Genomic DNA, 17,803 nt, shown 5'->3' on the forward strand with positions numbered 1-17,803 from the left:
ATGAATAAACAGAGCCCTGGCTCGAAATATTTAGCATCTACAATTAACCATTATTAATCAGTAATTAAAGCCCGGTTCATACTTCCTATGAATGCAATATGAACTTTGCCATCAGATCAGAGGGCCGTTTTTGCAGCGAATGTTTCGCAGGAGTTCAGCACAAGTCAACTGATGCAAATTATTTGTTGAGAATTTGTTTTGTCTAAATTTGTATGCCATTCACAGGAAATGTGAAGCAGGTTTAAGAAAGCAAACTTCTTTATAACTGTCCCTTTGCATTGTGTTTCCCTGGCAACATAAATACTTTACACTGTACAGATAGTTCCACACTAGAAATAGTCTTTGAATTCTTTTATAAAGACCTATACAGTACACCTTTATTAAAAAAAAAACACCCCCAAAAACAAAACGTCAACAATCTTGTTTCAAATCAATCGACCAAATAATAATAATACTAATTTTTAAGTCCAGAAATAAGTGGTTTGGGGAGAAATTGTGAACTTGATTTTAATGCAGGCTTGATATTTGGTCTTTGAAAAAAAAAAGGAAAATTTAATTGATTACAAGTGTTGACCTACATGTACGTGCATATGGGTACAAGCCTTAGAAGACTTTTCATGATATTTAATAAAAACCTTTCTGATTTTTCCAAAGGGCAAAAATAAAATAAAATTGGAGTACGAAAAATATCATGCCTGTTTGATCTCCTTCTTTCAGCATATTACATTCTTTTTAAACAATTAAAAATTCTAAGTACTTTAAAATTTAATTCAATATTTTGAACTGTTTCTTGTAGAGTACTCCTGAAGTCTTTTGACACTGGGTTAAATATTTAAGTGCTGATTAATTACAGAGAAGGCACAAATGTTTTTTCGTTTGATACAATTTCATAGCAAAGCTTTATAGACCCTTTAAATTATGACGCCACTAGCTCAAACACTGCCCTCACCGAGGTTAAAGGAAGACTTATCATTGGTTGAGAGTTGTGCAGTGTCAATCAGTGTAAATTTTCTTTAAAAACACATTCATTATAATCAGCTTCAAATTCTTATTTTTTAAGTAAACACATTCTAATCATTCGTTTTTAAAGGGTCTATGTACTTTTTCCTAACATAAAACACAATGTCCACAGATTTACATTAAACTTACACAGTTTGAAGATTATGATAGTAGAAAGCTTCCCTGGAAATTGTACTTTCTGAGGTGCTGTAGTTTTTGAGAAATGAGTAAAACAAATAATTTTCGTCTCAGTTTAGCATGTAAAATGTTTTACCCATTTCTCAAAAACTACAGAACCTCAGTTCGTATGAAGGGAAGCTTTCCACTATCATTATCTTCAAACCCTGTAAGTTAATGTAAATCTGTGTACATTTTGAAAAAGTACCCAAATCCTAGAGCATTCACAACTAAAAGGAAAACAAAAATCAACAATTCTCAAACTTTTTCCATTTTCTTACCGTCATGTCCACCGAGAAACATTAGCATTTAAAACCAAAACTCTAATAGAAACTTTCTATACAACACGACAATAAATATATATATTACACACAGCATTAACGTATACGTGTACATAAAAAGATTAGTGCATTAATACTTAAATACCTCAGTCATCAACGCTCTTAGTGAATGAGTTGCCTGAACTTTAAAAGCGTCTGGGAAAGAATTAAATAGTCTGGAAATTTGGAATGTAAAATTATTAAATAATGTTATAGTTTCAGGGGAAAAGAAAATGTTTGGGCAGAGCTTGAGCTTCATTTAAGATAATATTAAAAAAATCAAAAAAATTCTCAAACAAAATGGATGGCTGTATGTGGATACCCTGTCACACCACCATGTATCACAAATAACTAATACAAAATCCTAAAAAAAGTCCTGTATTTTTCTGGCTTTTTTTTTTTTAACAACTGTCCAAAATCCTCAAAAATCCCATTCCGGAAGTTGTCTGACAATAAGTCAAATAAAAATTGCTCATCATTGGAATAAACATACCCTATCTTATTAAAGTTGAAACAAATTGGGCATTGAGTTACCAAAGACCAGTGGATTTCGGAGGGCTTGAGAGGGTCTTAAAGGAGCACATCCCCTTGGACGGACGAGTTGGTCTATAAAAAGTGTGTGAAACCGTTTGTTATGAAATGTATATGGTTAGAAAGATGTTTTAAAAGTAGAATACAATGATCCACTTTTTCATCGCAAACTGTCACCGTCGGCCATTTATGGGAGTCAACATTTTGACTCCCATAAATGGCCGACCATGTTATTGGACGAGGTAAAAAAAAAAACATGCAATTTTGAGGCATATTTGTGTAGATCATTGTATTCTACTTTTACATCATCTTTCTAACCATATGCATTCTAAAACAAACAGTCACAAAACGCTTTTCAACGACCAACTCGACCGATCCAAGGCAACGTGTTCCTTTAAGCCAAACATACTGGGGTTTAGAAATACAACTGGAAAAAACTTAATTTTACTGACAAATACTGGCACTTATAATCATTTTCAGAACTTGAATAGAAATTCCTTCTTGTAATTCAAAGCAGTTTTAAAAACTGATGCATATAGTCTGGTCCCGTTTTACAATATTATAATTTATATTGTAGCATTGTTGATGGGTATATGGGGAACCTGACTAAGATAGCTTCAAAATAGTTTATATTAAATTAAATCAATTTGTCAACTGGCGCAACTCCTTCAGCCTATTATTGCAAACATGGTTTGCTTTAAGAAATTCAGTATTTACAATTATTACAATTACATTTAAAATGGTTTGATATATTATTTGGAAGCTACAGATATTATATTCAACCACAAGAGGGCGCTACAGTTATATTTGAGAGGAGGGAGTAAGGCAAAAAGCACATTTTACAACCATTCGGAAATCGTTAAAACTATTTGAAAGTAATCGTTTCTGGGTTTTTGAAGAATGTCTGGGAAAAACAATACATGTCAGTACAGAAATTGTTGTTTTTTGTTGTTGTAGAAATGTACTGTGTAAATATGGGATCGAGTGGAAAATATAATTTCATGACATGACCTTTACGATGTCCTTTTTGGTTAAGAGGAAGTAGGTCAAATCCTGCATTAGCGTCAGCTCTTGCCATCTTGTTAAATGTCTCTAGCAGTCCCTCCAAAGAATCTCTAAAACGTTGACTTTAGTTGCCTTTTACCCTATTTCCTTCTTTAATATAATATAAACGCTAATCTTTTGTGGTTGAGAATAAGTTATATTGTGTAGTATCCTTCAATAAGGCACATTATTTTTTTATATTTTTACATTTTTTTTATATCAATTTTCAACTCAGAGACAATGAAAAATGTACAGTTATTTTGATAAACCTTATTTTTCTCGGTTAAAACTAACAGTTGCTAGAAAAGAGTATAAAACACTTATTTTGAAACTGACATGACGAAATGATGGAAATCTACGAACAGCCTAGTGTCCCTTGCAGGGCACAATTGTCTTATACATACATTACCCGTTTTAATTTTGAAGGAAAAAACAAATTAAAAACTTCAAAAAGAATTTATGAGAGCTATTTTCATTGTAAACGAACTACAGTCAACTTAAAGCTACACATAGAGGTGAAAAATGAAAAAAAAAAACACCTTGACAGTCATTTTTCGCAAACCTGTTGATCATATTTCAAAAGTTTGATTTGACGGTATTAGAATACATCTTGTTCTGGAAACTTCATTACAAATGCATACTTGGTCATTAAGATATGGACCAAATTTCATAAAGCTGTTAAACTGCTCAACAAATTTCTTCGCTAAGCAAAAATAGAGAGGGGCATCAGTCACAAAAATGTAAACTTAATATAATTTTGGCTGGTAAAATGTTTCTGTTATATATCTTCTTTACAAGTCTACCAACTTTTCTCTCCTTCCAACTTACATTGATTTAACACAAAAGAACTAATTTACTTCATGAAAAAGTGTATCATAAAGTAACAACATTGATGGATTATTTTAATCAGCAGCTTTGTTACGAAAAAGAAGAAGAAAAACACCCGTAAAAGTTAAGCGTGAAAATGATAAGGCAAACCTGGTTTCATAGAACGCTTTGCGTACGAGACTTGTGATGACTATGAGGGGGTGTGAGGACTCCTGGTACGTGGACTGGGCTGCAGTTCATGGGTTGCATAATATGCTCAAGTCTCTCTAACGCTTTATCCTGTCAAAAGAATCAAAGAGAAATTTTCAATTGGAGGAATGCAACTCATCTTCAATGTTACCTAACCCTATTAAGTAAAACATCTGAGGTTTTTAACTTTTTTACCCATACACCGATGTTTATCAAGCACTGTTTACCAAGTGCTCTCCCCAAGTAATTTGTTCAAAATGTAAGTCCAACTTCTGGGCTTAATATTTAGTATGAAAAGGCGTTTCCATTGACACATCTTAAAACCTTTTTATGGTCACCGAGACCAGGGCAACAGAGACCTTAGACTGGGCCCCTGTCTTGTGGACTTCTCCCTAAATTCGAGCCCTGAGAGTCATTGGTGGTAAAGTAAGAGCACAGCACACAAAAATTGGGAATAAAGCCTGGTTCATACTTCCTATGAATGCAAAGCAAATTTTGACGTCACATACTTGCAACAGTTGAACTGTGTTTAACTCCTGCAAAACATTCGCTGAGAAACAGCCCTGTGGCATCAAAATTCACTTTGCATTCACATTCGCAGGAAGTATGAACCAGGGCCCATTTTCATAAAGCCTGTAAGCACAAAATTCGCTTAATAGCATGAAATTTCTTCCTTGATAAACACAGGATTACCAACCAAATTGCCACGTGATTTTTAAGATAAGCAAATAACAGCTGAATACCAGTATCAAGCAATATGCAATAAATGGAAATTGGTTGGTAATCCTGTTTTTATCAAAGAAGAAATTTTATGCTAAGCAATTTTTTGTGCTTACAGGCTTTTTGAAATTGGGCCCAGGCTTTAGGGAGGAAGAACATCATGACTGTCATTAAGACAGAGCAACACTTACAAGTAGTTGAAGGTCGTTGGCATGGGTTTGTATGTTGTGGGCATCATCTGAAAATATATGTTTGAAGCCTCTTGGTTCAACGAGACCTGCCTCTCGTATCGTTATTGCAAATGCTGACATCCAATGAACACACGCTGCTATGTCGTCCCACTTCATGCCTACAGAAATAACAATCAGAAAGGTAGTAGTTAATATTCGTAGGACAGGTCTTTTAGACGTGAGAAGTCTCCTGCTTTCCGGAAAATCTACTCTGCACAGCAAGACAAGTTCTCAAAGGAACATCATCTATCTACCAAGTAGATACATGTATACACATGGTGCTACTGCAAACCAAATAAACAAAAATAAGAAAGTTATGTAGGGTGTGAAACTTTGCACGGTGGGAGTATAATCAGGGAAGGTTTGCGGTAACACCATGTTTAAATTTCTTTTGAGTAGTGTTGGTTCTGAAAAGAACCAATGTTGACAACTCAACCTCTTGATGAAGACGATCAGAGCAAACTGATCGAAAAGCTGAGTTGTCAACCACAGGTTCTTCCAGAACAAAACGATCAGAGCATACTGAGTCGTTCTTTTTAGAACCAACACTTCTCAAAAGAGATTTCTGCACATTTCAACTGAATAAGAAAGTAACTCTTTCTAAGTTATGCTATGTATTTCTTTCCTTTATATTATACTGGCTTCAGAATTTTTGGTTTTTGTTTCCTCTTACCTGTAACTTCTAGCACAAGTTCTTGTGACGTCATATGGTAAAGTGCTGAGGCTGCTACAACACTATATGGGAACTGTAGACATCCAATATCTAATATACAAAGATCCAGGAGCTGTGGAGAGCAAATCAAAGAATTTATGAACACACAGAAAAGAAGACAAATAAAGAACAGGCCTGGAAGTAACTTGGAGGGCATGGCTTCTGTTGCCCCTGATCTAGGCCTCTGCCGCCCCTTGGTCTTTACCCCCTTAAAAATTTGTCCATAGACTTTAACAACGTTTTTGTCAGTCCATCCCTCCCAAAGGGTAAGTGGTGAAAGGCATTATAATTGAGCGTTGCCATGGTAGCGAGGCTGTTGCCATGGAATAGTGATGAGAGGTATCGATACGGCGCCCTGTCTGTGGTAACGAGGCTGGTTCTGGGACTCACCTGAGCAATATTTACAAACTGATGACCTGAGTATTCTGGTAGAAGGAAGTTGTGGTTGCTATGTACAGTGTGGTTTCCTTTACTGAGCTGAAGGTAGATATTCAGCCATGTATTCACTGTTACTGGTGAGAGGTCCCACTTCAACGCCTGCAAACAAATGCAACACAGTTGAAGGTTTTAAAATTGGAAACAGAAAAAGCACTGACGAAAAAAAAACTCTCCAAGATTGTTAACCTTATGTCTTAGCAGCGGGTACAATCAATCAACCACAGAGACAGCAAGGGTCTGTCGCGCCGATCTCCTGTGTCCACGTCCTACAGCCTCACGTCACATGTGGTCGATTTCGCTAGGCCGGCCAAGTTGTTGACCCAAGGATGATCGTGGGCGGCCTCTAGGTCTCTTCCAGCCAGGAGCCGGTGCTAGGCCTCCCCTGGAGTTGATAGCGATGCATAGGGCCTTTTTAGCTGGAATGTTGTCAGCCAGGCGAGCAACATGACAGAAGAAGGCGGAGCGGCGGCGTTGAATTAGTTGGTTGATGTGAACATAACATGTCCTATCTCAGCCTCTTTTACACTTACGTCCCGTTAAGGGCAAAACAGCTTATCTCTGTACTTGCTTTTCTCAAAATGTAATTTTGTGAGTTAGGCCGTTGAAAGGGCCATGAAAGGGCCGACCACAATGCCAAATATTGGAGTGTTTATTTTCCTTACCTTAAGAATGATAAGTTCTTGTTTGAGTATTTCTTGATCTGTGCTAGCACCGTCTGTGACATAGGAAAAATCATGAAGCTTTGGAGGATATATTTCCTGTTGAAGAAAAGAAATTGAAATATTTATTTATTTATGAATATGAAGACAGGGATCCCTAAAAGTGACTGTGTTGTGATCCGTAGACCTGAAGAAACACGTGTAGAGAAGGTGTAGGGAAATGTCAGTTTTAGACGTGGGAGGATAACCCCAAGTTATAGGGAAACCCATGCAATCTGGTAAGACTAACACTTGTGAGGCGACAGACTGAATCCACATGCAAGGCTCAAGTCCAATGTTGGATTCAAACCAGGTTATTGAGATTGTAAAAGCAATTAAATTTTTTGTGTCAGGCCCTAATTACAAGAGACACCCTAGCAGAGAAAACTTACTTCTAGTTTAGCTGCAATGAACAACGCCGTAATCCCGATCAGCTGCAGTTGACTCTTTGGTAAATTGTTTACTTTTGCGAGATATCTATCGATGAAGTCTGTCGCTAAGTAGAATGTCTCTCGGTGTAACCGGTAAACCTCACAGACCTGATGAGAAAAAAACAATCAATCGGTCAATAAGTTATTGTTCAATTGAAAGTGTCTTGTTATGACCCCTTGTTGCTAAAATGCCACTCGAACTTGCTCCAAGATTATTGTGATGATGATGACATCAAGTGAATTGGGCAAGCACAATACATTTTTGCAGCATATTTTTTCCATGACTTAAAAGTTTGAATGATCTTTAAGACAGAATTGTTACCCAAGACATCTCTCTACTCACTTCAATTAACCAGTCTAGAAGAATTGCCCTCATTCGTTTCTCAAGGCTCGGATGGCTGTCCAAGCACCTTGTATCGTGAACATAGTTGGATTCTTTCTCAAGCATGATTCTCCATACTTCCTTTGAATCTGCCCAGTTCAACATCGGCAAGGGAGACCTCCTGTCGGCAAGGGGAGTAGGGAAGAGGTTCTTGAAGCGGAACTTTGAGCCGGATTCTAAGAGCTGTTCGGAAGGGGTCGTCGGCTCTTGGTGTGGTGTGGGGACGAGGGAAGACGTTTCAAAACCACCTGACTCCGAAATTGGAACCCAACAGTTCTGTCAAAGAATAAGATTTAGTTTTAAGTTTAAGAATTAAGAATTGAGAAAGCCTTAAAACAAATTTGAAAGAATTCATCTTAATGTTGCCACTGAAAGTTTCACTTTTCTTATAAGTCCTAATAATATTGAATATTTCTAGTGCGCCATGTCTGTCAAGGACGACACTCTTGGCGCAAACACTCTGCTATACAAAAAGACAACCAAAGGCTACATGTAGTTTGATCTCCAAAAGAGATCGATTTTGAGATGCATTTAAAATTGAGAACAAGTGAAAAAACAAAACAAAAAACTTGACTCTTGTAGAGTTCTTGGAGTTCAGATTATCTTGAAAACAAAAATTTTTTGCTACAAGTACGAAACTGCTACTCTCATCACATAGTCAAAATTGCTGAAGTTATAGGCAAGGCCAAACAATTTTTTTTAAAAACACATCTGAAGCCCCCTTTTTGTAAACAGCAATGGTCAAATTGTCACAAAAGAATCGCACAAAACTTCCACATGAATGCATGTCATCTATCGTAGGCATGTTCTATCATGTCCCTGTGAACATTGAACTTTCAAAAACCTTTGGTAAACACAGTAACAACATACGACTATTTCCTGCAGTTACACGTCTCCATGTTTACTCAGTAAGCTGTAAACATAAAGGCAACTACAATCTCCCACATAGGGTGGGCCTGTAAAAAGCACTTGTGTTGGCATTGTGTTATTAACAATACAGGTAAAGTTCAACTAAGAAATGTGTGGTTATGTCACTGAATAATTAATGCATACCCAAAGCAAAGTAGATTAAAGACTTGGTTTTTACTTAAGATGGGAGGGGGTGTAAGAAACAGCCCATTTGACATGTTGGTCCCTTAAATGAGGAAAATTGAATTTCAGATGTCATTTAGAGTGTCAAGAGGATGATGAGTGTTTTTTTTTATGTTGTACTTCTTTATTCCATCAAATTTTTAATAATTTGTTTTTCAGCTAAACACCTTATTTTAAAACCCTTTAGAGACCATTTAATTTCTGTAAAATCATCACAAAATGCCCAGCCATATAAAATATTGTTCATTGTTGTTTTAAAATCAAATTTTGTCAGTAAAAATGTCAAGAGAAATAACATGAAACCAAAAGATTAAGTATGTTTGTGTTAAGAATTTATTGTTTTTTAACTAAAAATATAATTATTTAAAAACAAATCCTAAAAAAAAAAACATTTCCAAGTGACTGTTTTTGTTGTAAAGCAGTACAAAAATAATAATTGGGCATAAAATTTGTTGTTTGTTTGAATAGTTCAATTGGATTTGTACATATACATTTGTATGACTAAACAAATTTAGAAGGTGTTTTTTTCGCTCTTAATGGGGCTAGTGAAATACTTTTAATTAAAAAAAAATAAAAAATTAAATATCATTTTTTTTAAATCACGAAATTCAATTTGAAGACATCACAAATTTAAACTTTCAAAGACAATTTTTGTTCAAATTTTGCTTCAAGATTTTTTAGAAATTTGCAAATGATTTATTTAAATGATATGGAATAGTTCCATTAAATTTCATTTAGTTTCGTATTTATCATAATTCTTTACAATTTTGCCAAAAATAAAAAGTACACAAACAGTCGAGAGCAGGCGATCCCAACCAACCCGCGAAATGATCTGGGACCCCCTCAACAAAACGCAGCTGGCAAAATCCCACACACACCACCAATCAACTGAAAATCACACTAAAAAAGGCATGAAAACTCACTTGAATTTGAAACTGTTGCCTTCTTCTTTGGATTTCTGCAGAATGTAGCTCTTCATCCTGTAAGAAAATTATAGAAATTTAGTGACAAATGGCGGGAATGTTTGGGGGTGAACTTAGACTTAGATAGAGTGACCTTAGAATTTTCACAAAGACCCATGATCCCCGGGAAATCAATAAAGCCCCCTCCACTGGTCCACGTAAAAATTCCGATGGAAGTTTGTGTACAAAACCATACAAAACATACCGGCGTATTTCCACACACATCAACTGATCAACTGCACTGGTGTCGAACCCAGAAATTAACTCACCAAATCATCGTCTCTTTCCTTCCTTTTTCTCGAACAAATGACAAATTCATCTTCATCGGTGTCAGGCAGACTTGTGTCATGTCTACTCTGCAACCGCTGACTAAAATTGAAGGTGAACAAAAAAGAGAAATTTCAGCTTGAAAACTAGGTCCTACTAACGTTACATGGTTCGAATCGAAAACTTTGGAAAAGCAAAGTTGTTCATGTCAATTTCACACGTAAATAATCAAAAATCATTAAAAAATACCGGTTTAACTACATTTTAAGCAAACCTCTTACCTTCTTCTCGACATATCCCCCTGAACCCGATGTTCTCACTTCGCTGTCAACTGTTGAACAAAAATCAGGAAAAAATTCAGATTTTCAAAACCCCTTCGTCAGACTTTTGAGAGTTACGAACGGTGGGTTTTGCTCGACCCTTTGTACTCCATACTTGGCCCGTTCAAAGTAAATTACAAAGCTGGCATTTTTCCACCTTTAATTATTACCAATACCTACAATTTTTTGATATTTCGTGGATGACACCATACAATATCAAGTACCTTAAGGAAAACCATTTAAGGCTGTGCGAACCAAGTGAAAAAAGACACGAAAGTGCAACTTACTTTTGGGCCAGCTGGATGAAGTTATCCAAAAATATAGTGACAAAGGCCGAGTCAAATCACGTAGCGACCAGCTCGAATCCAATGCCTGAATGTCCGAACCAAATCTCATATAGATCTGAAACTCCACCAGTCCTTAAAGTAGTCAAGTTTATTCCTCCTCGACAAATTTTAGCAAAATTCACCAAGAAGGAGCAAAATTAGAGCAAATTTTATGGACCGGCTCTTTTACTCCAACCACTGAACGATCTTCTCCCTGGAATGAAACCCCGCCAAACTGTACGCATCGACAGTGCGCAGAGGGAATGCCGTCCGACGAAGGTGGCGTATTTTTGCCGCGAAAAACTTCGCGCCGGGTTTAAAACTCTTGTAAAATACTCAATTATTTCATATAAAAGAGTAAAATAGTTGACATTCAAAACATTTATTCTGTAAATGAATAATTTCTTATCCTAAAAATATATGATTCTCCCAAAAGTTACGCCTTTTACAGATTTTTTTTCACACACAGAATCCACTGCCCGGGAAAACTGAGTTTGTGTTTCGACGCGGGAAAATTAAGCACATATCTGCTTGTTTTCGATATTTTTGAGGGATGCTGAAGTAAATTTTTTGTCCAAAAAGAAGACTAAATACTTTTTGTTATAACTGTAATGAAATCTTATTGTTGTTTTTCACTTTCTGGCAATTAGTTTATACAAAAACTTTAGTTTAAGTTTGGACGTCTGCTGATATTCTGAAACGAAGTCCGTGATTGGTCCATTCTGTACTTCCGCATTCCCGGTTTGTTTACATGCTTGCCTGAAGACTTCATTTACGAGTCAATGCACAACAAGTGGAACACGTGCGGTGAAGCTGTCGTGCAATGTAGGCTCTGCAATTTAGTCTCAATTTCAGGTAAAATTAATCGGTTTAATCAATTTAATTGTAATATTGGGTACTTGAGGGTTTGTTTTTAACCAGTGTTGATGTAAGAGAGACGTTTGAATGATATAAACATGGTTATTTTATTGTAAAAATCGTGTGTTTTTATGACAATATGGCGAGTTTACATACATGATGTGTGCTGTGTGAGTGTACATTGGTAAACAGTTCAGTTGTTCGTACAATAATTTGGGTGTACATTCTTCTGCAGGGAAGTTCAGTTTTACTTAACTTTTTGAGCATAAGTAAGCATTAGTCAATAAATAAAATAGTTTCCAATAGTTTCAAAGACAATGGATGATTTACTAATTAAGTATTTTTAGAGCAGTATTTTTTCTTGAGAAATTTTGTCTTTAAAAATTTAGATTTCACTGAATTTGAATAAATGACAAGGCCATTTTTTTATTTTTTTATTTTGTCATGTTAATTAATCATTGGGATGGATGCCAAATCGGACCGCTATTAAACAACTATTAACTATATCTGTGTTAAAATACGATCCATTTGTTGGTAAAACAGAATGAAGATGTTGCTGTCATAAGGAATTTTACAGACCGTCGGGAGGATGGAGGGTTTTGATTATCGCAGCTATAATTTACCCAGTTATGACTATTTTTTGTTGAAACAATTGAAAAGATGATGGTTAGATGTTAAACATTTCTGTTACAGTAAATGGTATCATAATTCACTGTTGTCATCTCGGGTATGGGTCTTAATTACATAATGACACCATAGAGTAAGGACAGAGATGACACCATAACAGCATGTTTTTCTTATTATTTCCAGAAATTCTGAATAAGATGTCCTTAAGTTTTTGACAGTTGATTGGCAGACAATCAGAATTATGGCAAAGAATGCGTTGAGCATGTTCTGTCAGCTGTTTGGCCGAAACAACAGTGCCATTGTCGGAATGATACATGTCAAAGCTCTACCAGGTAGGTACATAAAAAGCAAAACAAAAGTAGGCATGAAATAACTCTGAATTTCGTTGTTATAGTGTGGTTAAATTTAATCAAAATGTTAAAAAGGAAGTAGGTGAATTCTATAAACCCAAACAAACTCTCATGATTCATAGGTGAACCCTAACCCAAACTGAACTCGTACCCATTTGAGGGCGCTAAGGCATTTTCTTCTTGGTAAAGGTCATCCTGCGAGGAAATTGTAAATTTCTTTTTGAGCATTTCATTTTCTAGGGCACCAAGGCAATGACAAGGGGGCATGTTGCCTCTGTGAAGTATCAGGCCTGAGTTTCTCTGGTTTATAAGAGTTTTACTTTTATGAATGATTTGTTTTCCTTAAAGGAACGTTACAGAATTAGTAAGAAACTAAAATCGTGAAGATCACAGATTTACATAAAACTTACATGTTGTAATGATGATGATAGTAGAAAACATCCCTTAAAATATTTCTGTCTGAAATTTCACATTTTATGAGAAAAAAATAATATAATTTCGCGTTTGGAGTTTATCGCTCAGTGGGCGTTTTGTTCATTTTTGTATAGGCATCGATTCAATGCAAAATTTGTAATATATTCTCTCGTGACCCAGATAGCCTATCGATCTTAATATTCTACAGGTTTGTCAGTTCATGTGTCTATTGGATTACATAAAGTGCTTTACACTGCCAAAAACTTTTTTGCTAGCAAAACCAACTCTGTAATGTTCCTTTAAACCCAGGCAGTCCGAGGAATACTCTTGCCATGAGGGATATTATTCAGAGAGCTTGTAAAGAGGCAGAAGGCTACAAAGATTCAGGTGTGGTATGTATGAGTTCATTAAGGCTTTGTTTTATTCTTCAAAATTCTCATTTTGCAAATTTAATTCCTTTGCAAACTTGTGTCAACAAGATCCTCTTTTGTGTTGAATTTGTGTTCTCTCCTATGAAACTTGTTTGCACAAAATATTGGGTTTTTAACGCTAACATAAAGAATTTAAAGACAGTGGACACTATTGGTAATTGTCTAAGACCAGCCTTCTCACTTGGTGTATCTTAACATATGCATAAAATAACAAACCTGTGAAAATTTGAGCTCAACCGGTCATGAAAGAAAAAACACCCTTGACACATGAAGTTGTATGCTTTCAAATGCTTGATTTCGAGACCGCAAATTCTAAACTTGAGGTCTCAAAATAAAATTCGTGGAAAATTACTTTTTTTTCTCGAAAACTAAGTCACTGCAGAGGGAGCGAGTTCTCACAATGTTTTTTACTATCAACCCTCTCCCCATTACTCGTTACCAAGTAAGATTTTATGCTAACAATTATTTTGAGTAAATACCAATAGTGTCCACTGCCTTTAAACAATCATGTTAAAGTCGGTTTCTAGCAAAATAATTTCAAGTTTTATTCAGTAAGTTTGCTGGATTTCACAAAGCACTTTAGCTTTCGATTATATTTTTTTTAATCGACTGTTATCATCATTGTAATGGTCTGCGTGCATTAACATTTGTAACACCCAAACTTCTCATGTGCTTTCCATAGGATTCTATTATGATAGAAAACATGCACGACGTCCCCTATCTTCCAGCTGAGCGTATGGGGACAGAAATCACAGCGAGTATGACAGCAGTAGCTTGCAAAGTCCGAGAGATATGTCCGAGCATTCCTTGTGGTGTTCAGATCTTGTCTGGTGGTAACAAGGAAGCATTATCAGTAGCACAAGCAGCAGGTTGGTTGAATCTCTATATCCTATCACTCTTGATTCAATCAGGGTTCTCGCACAATCTTGCGTGTTGGGCCGATTTGCGCGAATTTCGGGCCGATATGCGCGCTTTTCGGCCAGTACACAAAAAAAGAAAAATCATCAAGATAAATAACGGTCTTGAATGCAGCACAGTAGGGCATTAAAAAAAACAAAAAACATTACAAAGACTTAGTTTCAATTCAGCATTCTTTGGCCATACTTCCATAATTTGGGTTCAGAATTGCTCCCCCCCCCAGTTTCACTATGGAACAAACTCCCCACCTCCCCCCCCCCCCCAAATCTCTGACAAGTCACTACTTATAAATACCAGCTTCAAATCTCATTTGAACTTATCTTGTGCTTCAATCTATGTAACTCATTGTAGGACTACTTGCTTCTGTATCTCTCTTGCGCCAGGAGTGTCTTTTAGCCAGACATGGCGCATTATAAATGGCCACTGTTCTCATTATTTATTTATCCCTTAGGATTTGATTTCATCAGGGCTGAAGGTTTTGTCTTTGCCCATGTTGGTGATGAGGGTCTGATGAACTCCTGTGCTGGAGATCTGTTGAGATACAGGAAACAAATCGGAGCTGACAATATCAAGATCTTCACAGACATCAAGAAAAAGCATTGGTGTGTAGATTTCAATTTTTAAAGGTACTGGACACTATTGGTAATTACTCAAAATTATAATTAGCATAAAACCTTACTTGGTAACGAGTAATGGAGAGCTGTTGATAGTGTAAAACATTGTGAAAACTGCTCCCTCTGAAGTAACGTAGTTTTCGAGAAAGATGTAATTTTTCACGAATTTGATTTCGAGACGTCAGATTTAGATTTTGATGTCTCAAAATCAAGCATCTGAAAGCACACAACTTCTATGACAAGGGTGTTTTTTTCTTCCATTATTATCTCAAAACTTTGATGACCGATTGAGCTCACATTTTCACATTCTCACATTTTTATTTTATGCATATGTTGAGGTACACCAAGTGAGAAGACTGGTCTTTGACAATTACCAATAGTGTCCGATGTCTTTAATCTATAAGTCTTAGGGCCATGTCACACGACGAGGCAATTCACAGGCAACCAGTTCCAGGCAATCTTCAAGAAGAGAATCCATTCACATTTGAATGATCTCATAATTTTCTAGGGGATTGTAAGTTATGGTTACTTGTGTTACTTGTGTGCTACAGAAGTGGTCCTGAAGCATGCACTGCAGTTCATGTTCTCTCATCTGTAGCTGTTTCACTGTTTTCTTGTCTCCTTTTCTGGGCTTTGAATCCTTGAAGGGAAATATCCCTTTGGTTTTTGGAATGGTTAAATTGTTTGAATCCTACATCAATGTAGATTCTAACAATAAAAATAACCTGCGAAAATGTCATTTCAAATGTTGCATTTTTCAGATATTGCCGAAAATCTAGAGTTATTATGTCCATGCAGGAAGAATAATGCGTTAATGGAATACACAATCTTAGAGACGCTAACAATCAGTAATGCTTATCAGATTCAAATTTTGGGGGATGAGGCAAATCAATCGAGGTGGATTTGGAACCCACCTTTGCATTGCTAGAGCAGACTTGATGTTACCAAGGGACTTTCTCCTGAACTCTCTAACTAGTTCATGTAGTAAGAGGTTTAGGCCAGATATTCTCATTGTTCTTTCCGATTGTTTGACAGCTCCCACGCCATCACGTCAGACGTTAGTATTGCAGACACTGCAGAGGCTGCTGAATTCTTTGGCAGTGATGGAGTCATTGTAACAGGGAGTGCAACAGGAAAAGCTGCCAGTCAACAAGAAATCTCTGGTTAGTTTAATCCTTCTGCGTAAATCGTGTTTCCACAGTAAATTCTCCCAAACATTCAGTTTTTACATCATTTTAAGATTGTCTGCAGCCATCAAAGATTTTCAGCAAAGATTTTGACCCAGTTGAAGTGAACTCAACATCGTTAATGTGTAACTTGCAATTCAATTCATTCCAGATGTCCAGAAATCAGTGAGCATACCCGTCTTGGTCGGGTCAGGAGTTACCACGGACAATGTTCAGCACTACCTCGCTGCAAACGCCCTCATTGTTGGGTCTCACTTCAAGGAAAACAACCTATGGCACTTTGACCCTGACTTTGGTAAAGTGCAACGGTTCATGGACAAGGTGAAACATCTACGAGACGGCGGGACAACGTAACCATCTACAAAACGGCGGGACATCGTAATGGTAAGCTTGAACAGAAAATTCATCACTGCCACTGCTGAAATTTATTTGTATGTAGTTGTTGGTTTGTCATTTTTTAAATGTGATCGCTAGACTTTGTTTGCTAAAACCATTGTTTAGAATGGGAGACTTTTGGATGGTCCATTTTAACAGTTCTCGCGCATGTTCAGACCTACACGCGCAATACTGAGCATGTGTGCACACGCTCAGAGCCGCAAAACAGGACCACTATGTCTGCTGCTGCCAGGGTCTCAAAAGTCTCCCATTTGATCAGATCACTTTCAATTTGATTGAATTTCGTTTTATACCAGTAAATTTCATCTTAGACCAGTAAGTTTTAAAATGAACAAAGAATGCAAAATGAAAATTGCCATTTGGTTTTGATAATAATAAAGGGATGAACTTTTATTGTAAAATATTTTAAATAAAACTTGTATCATAGGAAGGTAAAATCAAGAAGTAGGACAAGCTATGCAATTAATCTGGGCCTAATTGCATAAAGCTTGTGAGCATTTCCAAAGTATGACCCTTCTATTAGCAGGCATGTTTCCTTTTTGTATGCAGCCGGCACATTCTTAAAGTTGCCCACAGAACTTCATAGTATATGGGTGTTTGGTAGCAAACGCAGTCCTTCACTGAAAAAACAGATACATGTACAGTCAGTCAATTCCTCCAAGTTTTTGCAAAATTAAGGTGTTGAAAATATTCCCTGTAAGATTTACATACAAATTATAACCCATTGTCCACAGTTGCTACTTCCACAACAAAATGATTAAAAAGTCGCCATGGGTAATAAAGTCTTTTGTTAGAATTAAACCCAAGGATGAAGTCTTTGTTGTTGGAAAGCTGGTGATATTCGGATATTATTCATTTGTTTCGGATGAATGCTATGTTAAGTAATACTGTTGAACCATCCTGATGTACGTGACCTAAGTATTCAAGGTAAATTGGGTTATATAAAGTGATTGAGAAATATCTATCAGAAGGTGACTGTAAAATCACCATATGTGATGTGATCAGTGCTGATGGGGATGGATGTCAAGTTTCTATGTTTTTTAACGTGGACAATAAATAAATCTATTCTATTCTATGTTTTCTATTCTAAACTCTGCGATAGTAAGAATACAAAGCAAGACGGTTCTTAAAGAACAAAATCTTCCTGGCAAGTAGATACATATAATTTATGGTGTTACCTCAAACCAAATATATATTGACACCTCACCATGCAATGGCTCAAATCCCATGCAAGCTAAATAAGTTGTTTGTTGCAATTATCGGTATCGAGAAACAAGCCAAACAAGCCAACAGGGGTAAAATAAAGATTTAAAAAATTTAAATGCAAAAATAATTTCCATTT

The 17,803-nt window shown here is 36.3% G+C and overlaps 2 protein-coding genes across 2 annotated transcripts; one reads left to right on the plus strand and one right to left on the minus strand.

Annotated features, from left to right (window-relative positions):
• Positions 1-383: 383 nt before the first annotated feature.
• On the minus strand, positions 384-10,914 carry LOC139934848 (G1/S-specific cyclin-E-like). The gene is made up of 11 exons (XM_071929256.1): positions 10,628-10,914; positions 10,302-10,351; positions 10,023-10,122; positions 9,715-9,771; positions 7,661-7,975; positions 7,279-7,425; positions 6,851-6,946; positions 6,141-6,287; positions 5,712-5,823; positions 5,000-5,157; positions 384-4,178 (listed from the first exon to the last, which is right to left on the minus strand). Exons 2-11 carry the CDS (start codon positions 10,313-10,315, stop codon positions 4,056-4,058), a joined length of 1,269 nt encoding a protein of 422 aa, XP_071785357.1. The 5' UTR covers positions 10,316-10,351; positions 10,628-10,914; the 3' UTR covers positions 384-4,055.
• A 518-nt stretch (positions 10,915-11,432) lies between these two features.
• On the plus strand, positions 11,433-16,449 carry LOC139934481 (uncharacterized protein F13E9.13, mitochondrial-like). Its single transcript, XM_071928728.1, has 7 exons — positions 11,433-11,521; positions 12,335-12,483; positions 13,225-13,307; positions 14,029-14,215; positions 14,716-14,866; positions 15,914-16,041; positions 16,217-16,449. The coding sequence occupies exons 2-7, from the start codon at positions 12,393-12,395 to the stop codon at positions 16,417-16,419; spliced, it is 843 nt and encodes a 280-aa protein (XP_071784829.1). The 5' UTR covers positions 11,433-11,521; positions 12,335-12,392; the 3' UTR covers positions 16,420-16,449.
• Positions 16,450-17,803: the final 1,354 nt, after the last annotated feature.

The sequence above is a fragment of the Asterias amurensis genome, chromosome 3 (assembly GCF_032118995.1).
Source record: "Asterias amurensis chromosome 3, ASM3211899v1".
Lineage (NCBI taxonomy): Eukaryota > Metazoa > Echinodermata > Asteroidea > Forcipulatida > Asteriidae > Asterias > Asterias amurensis.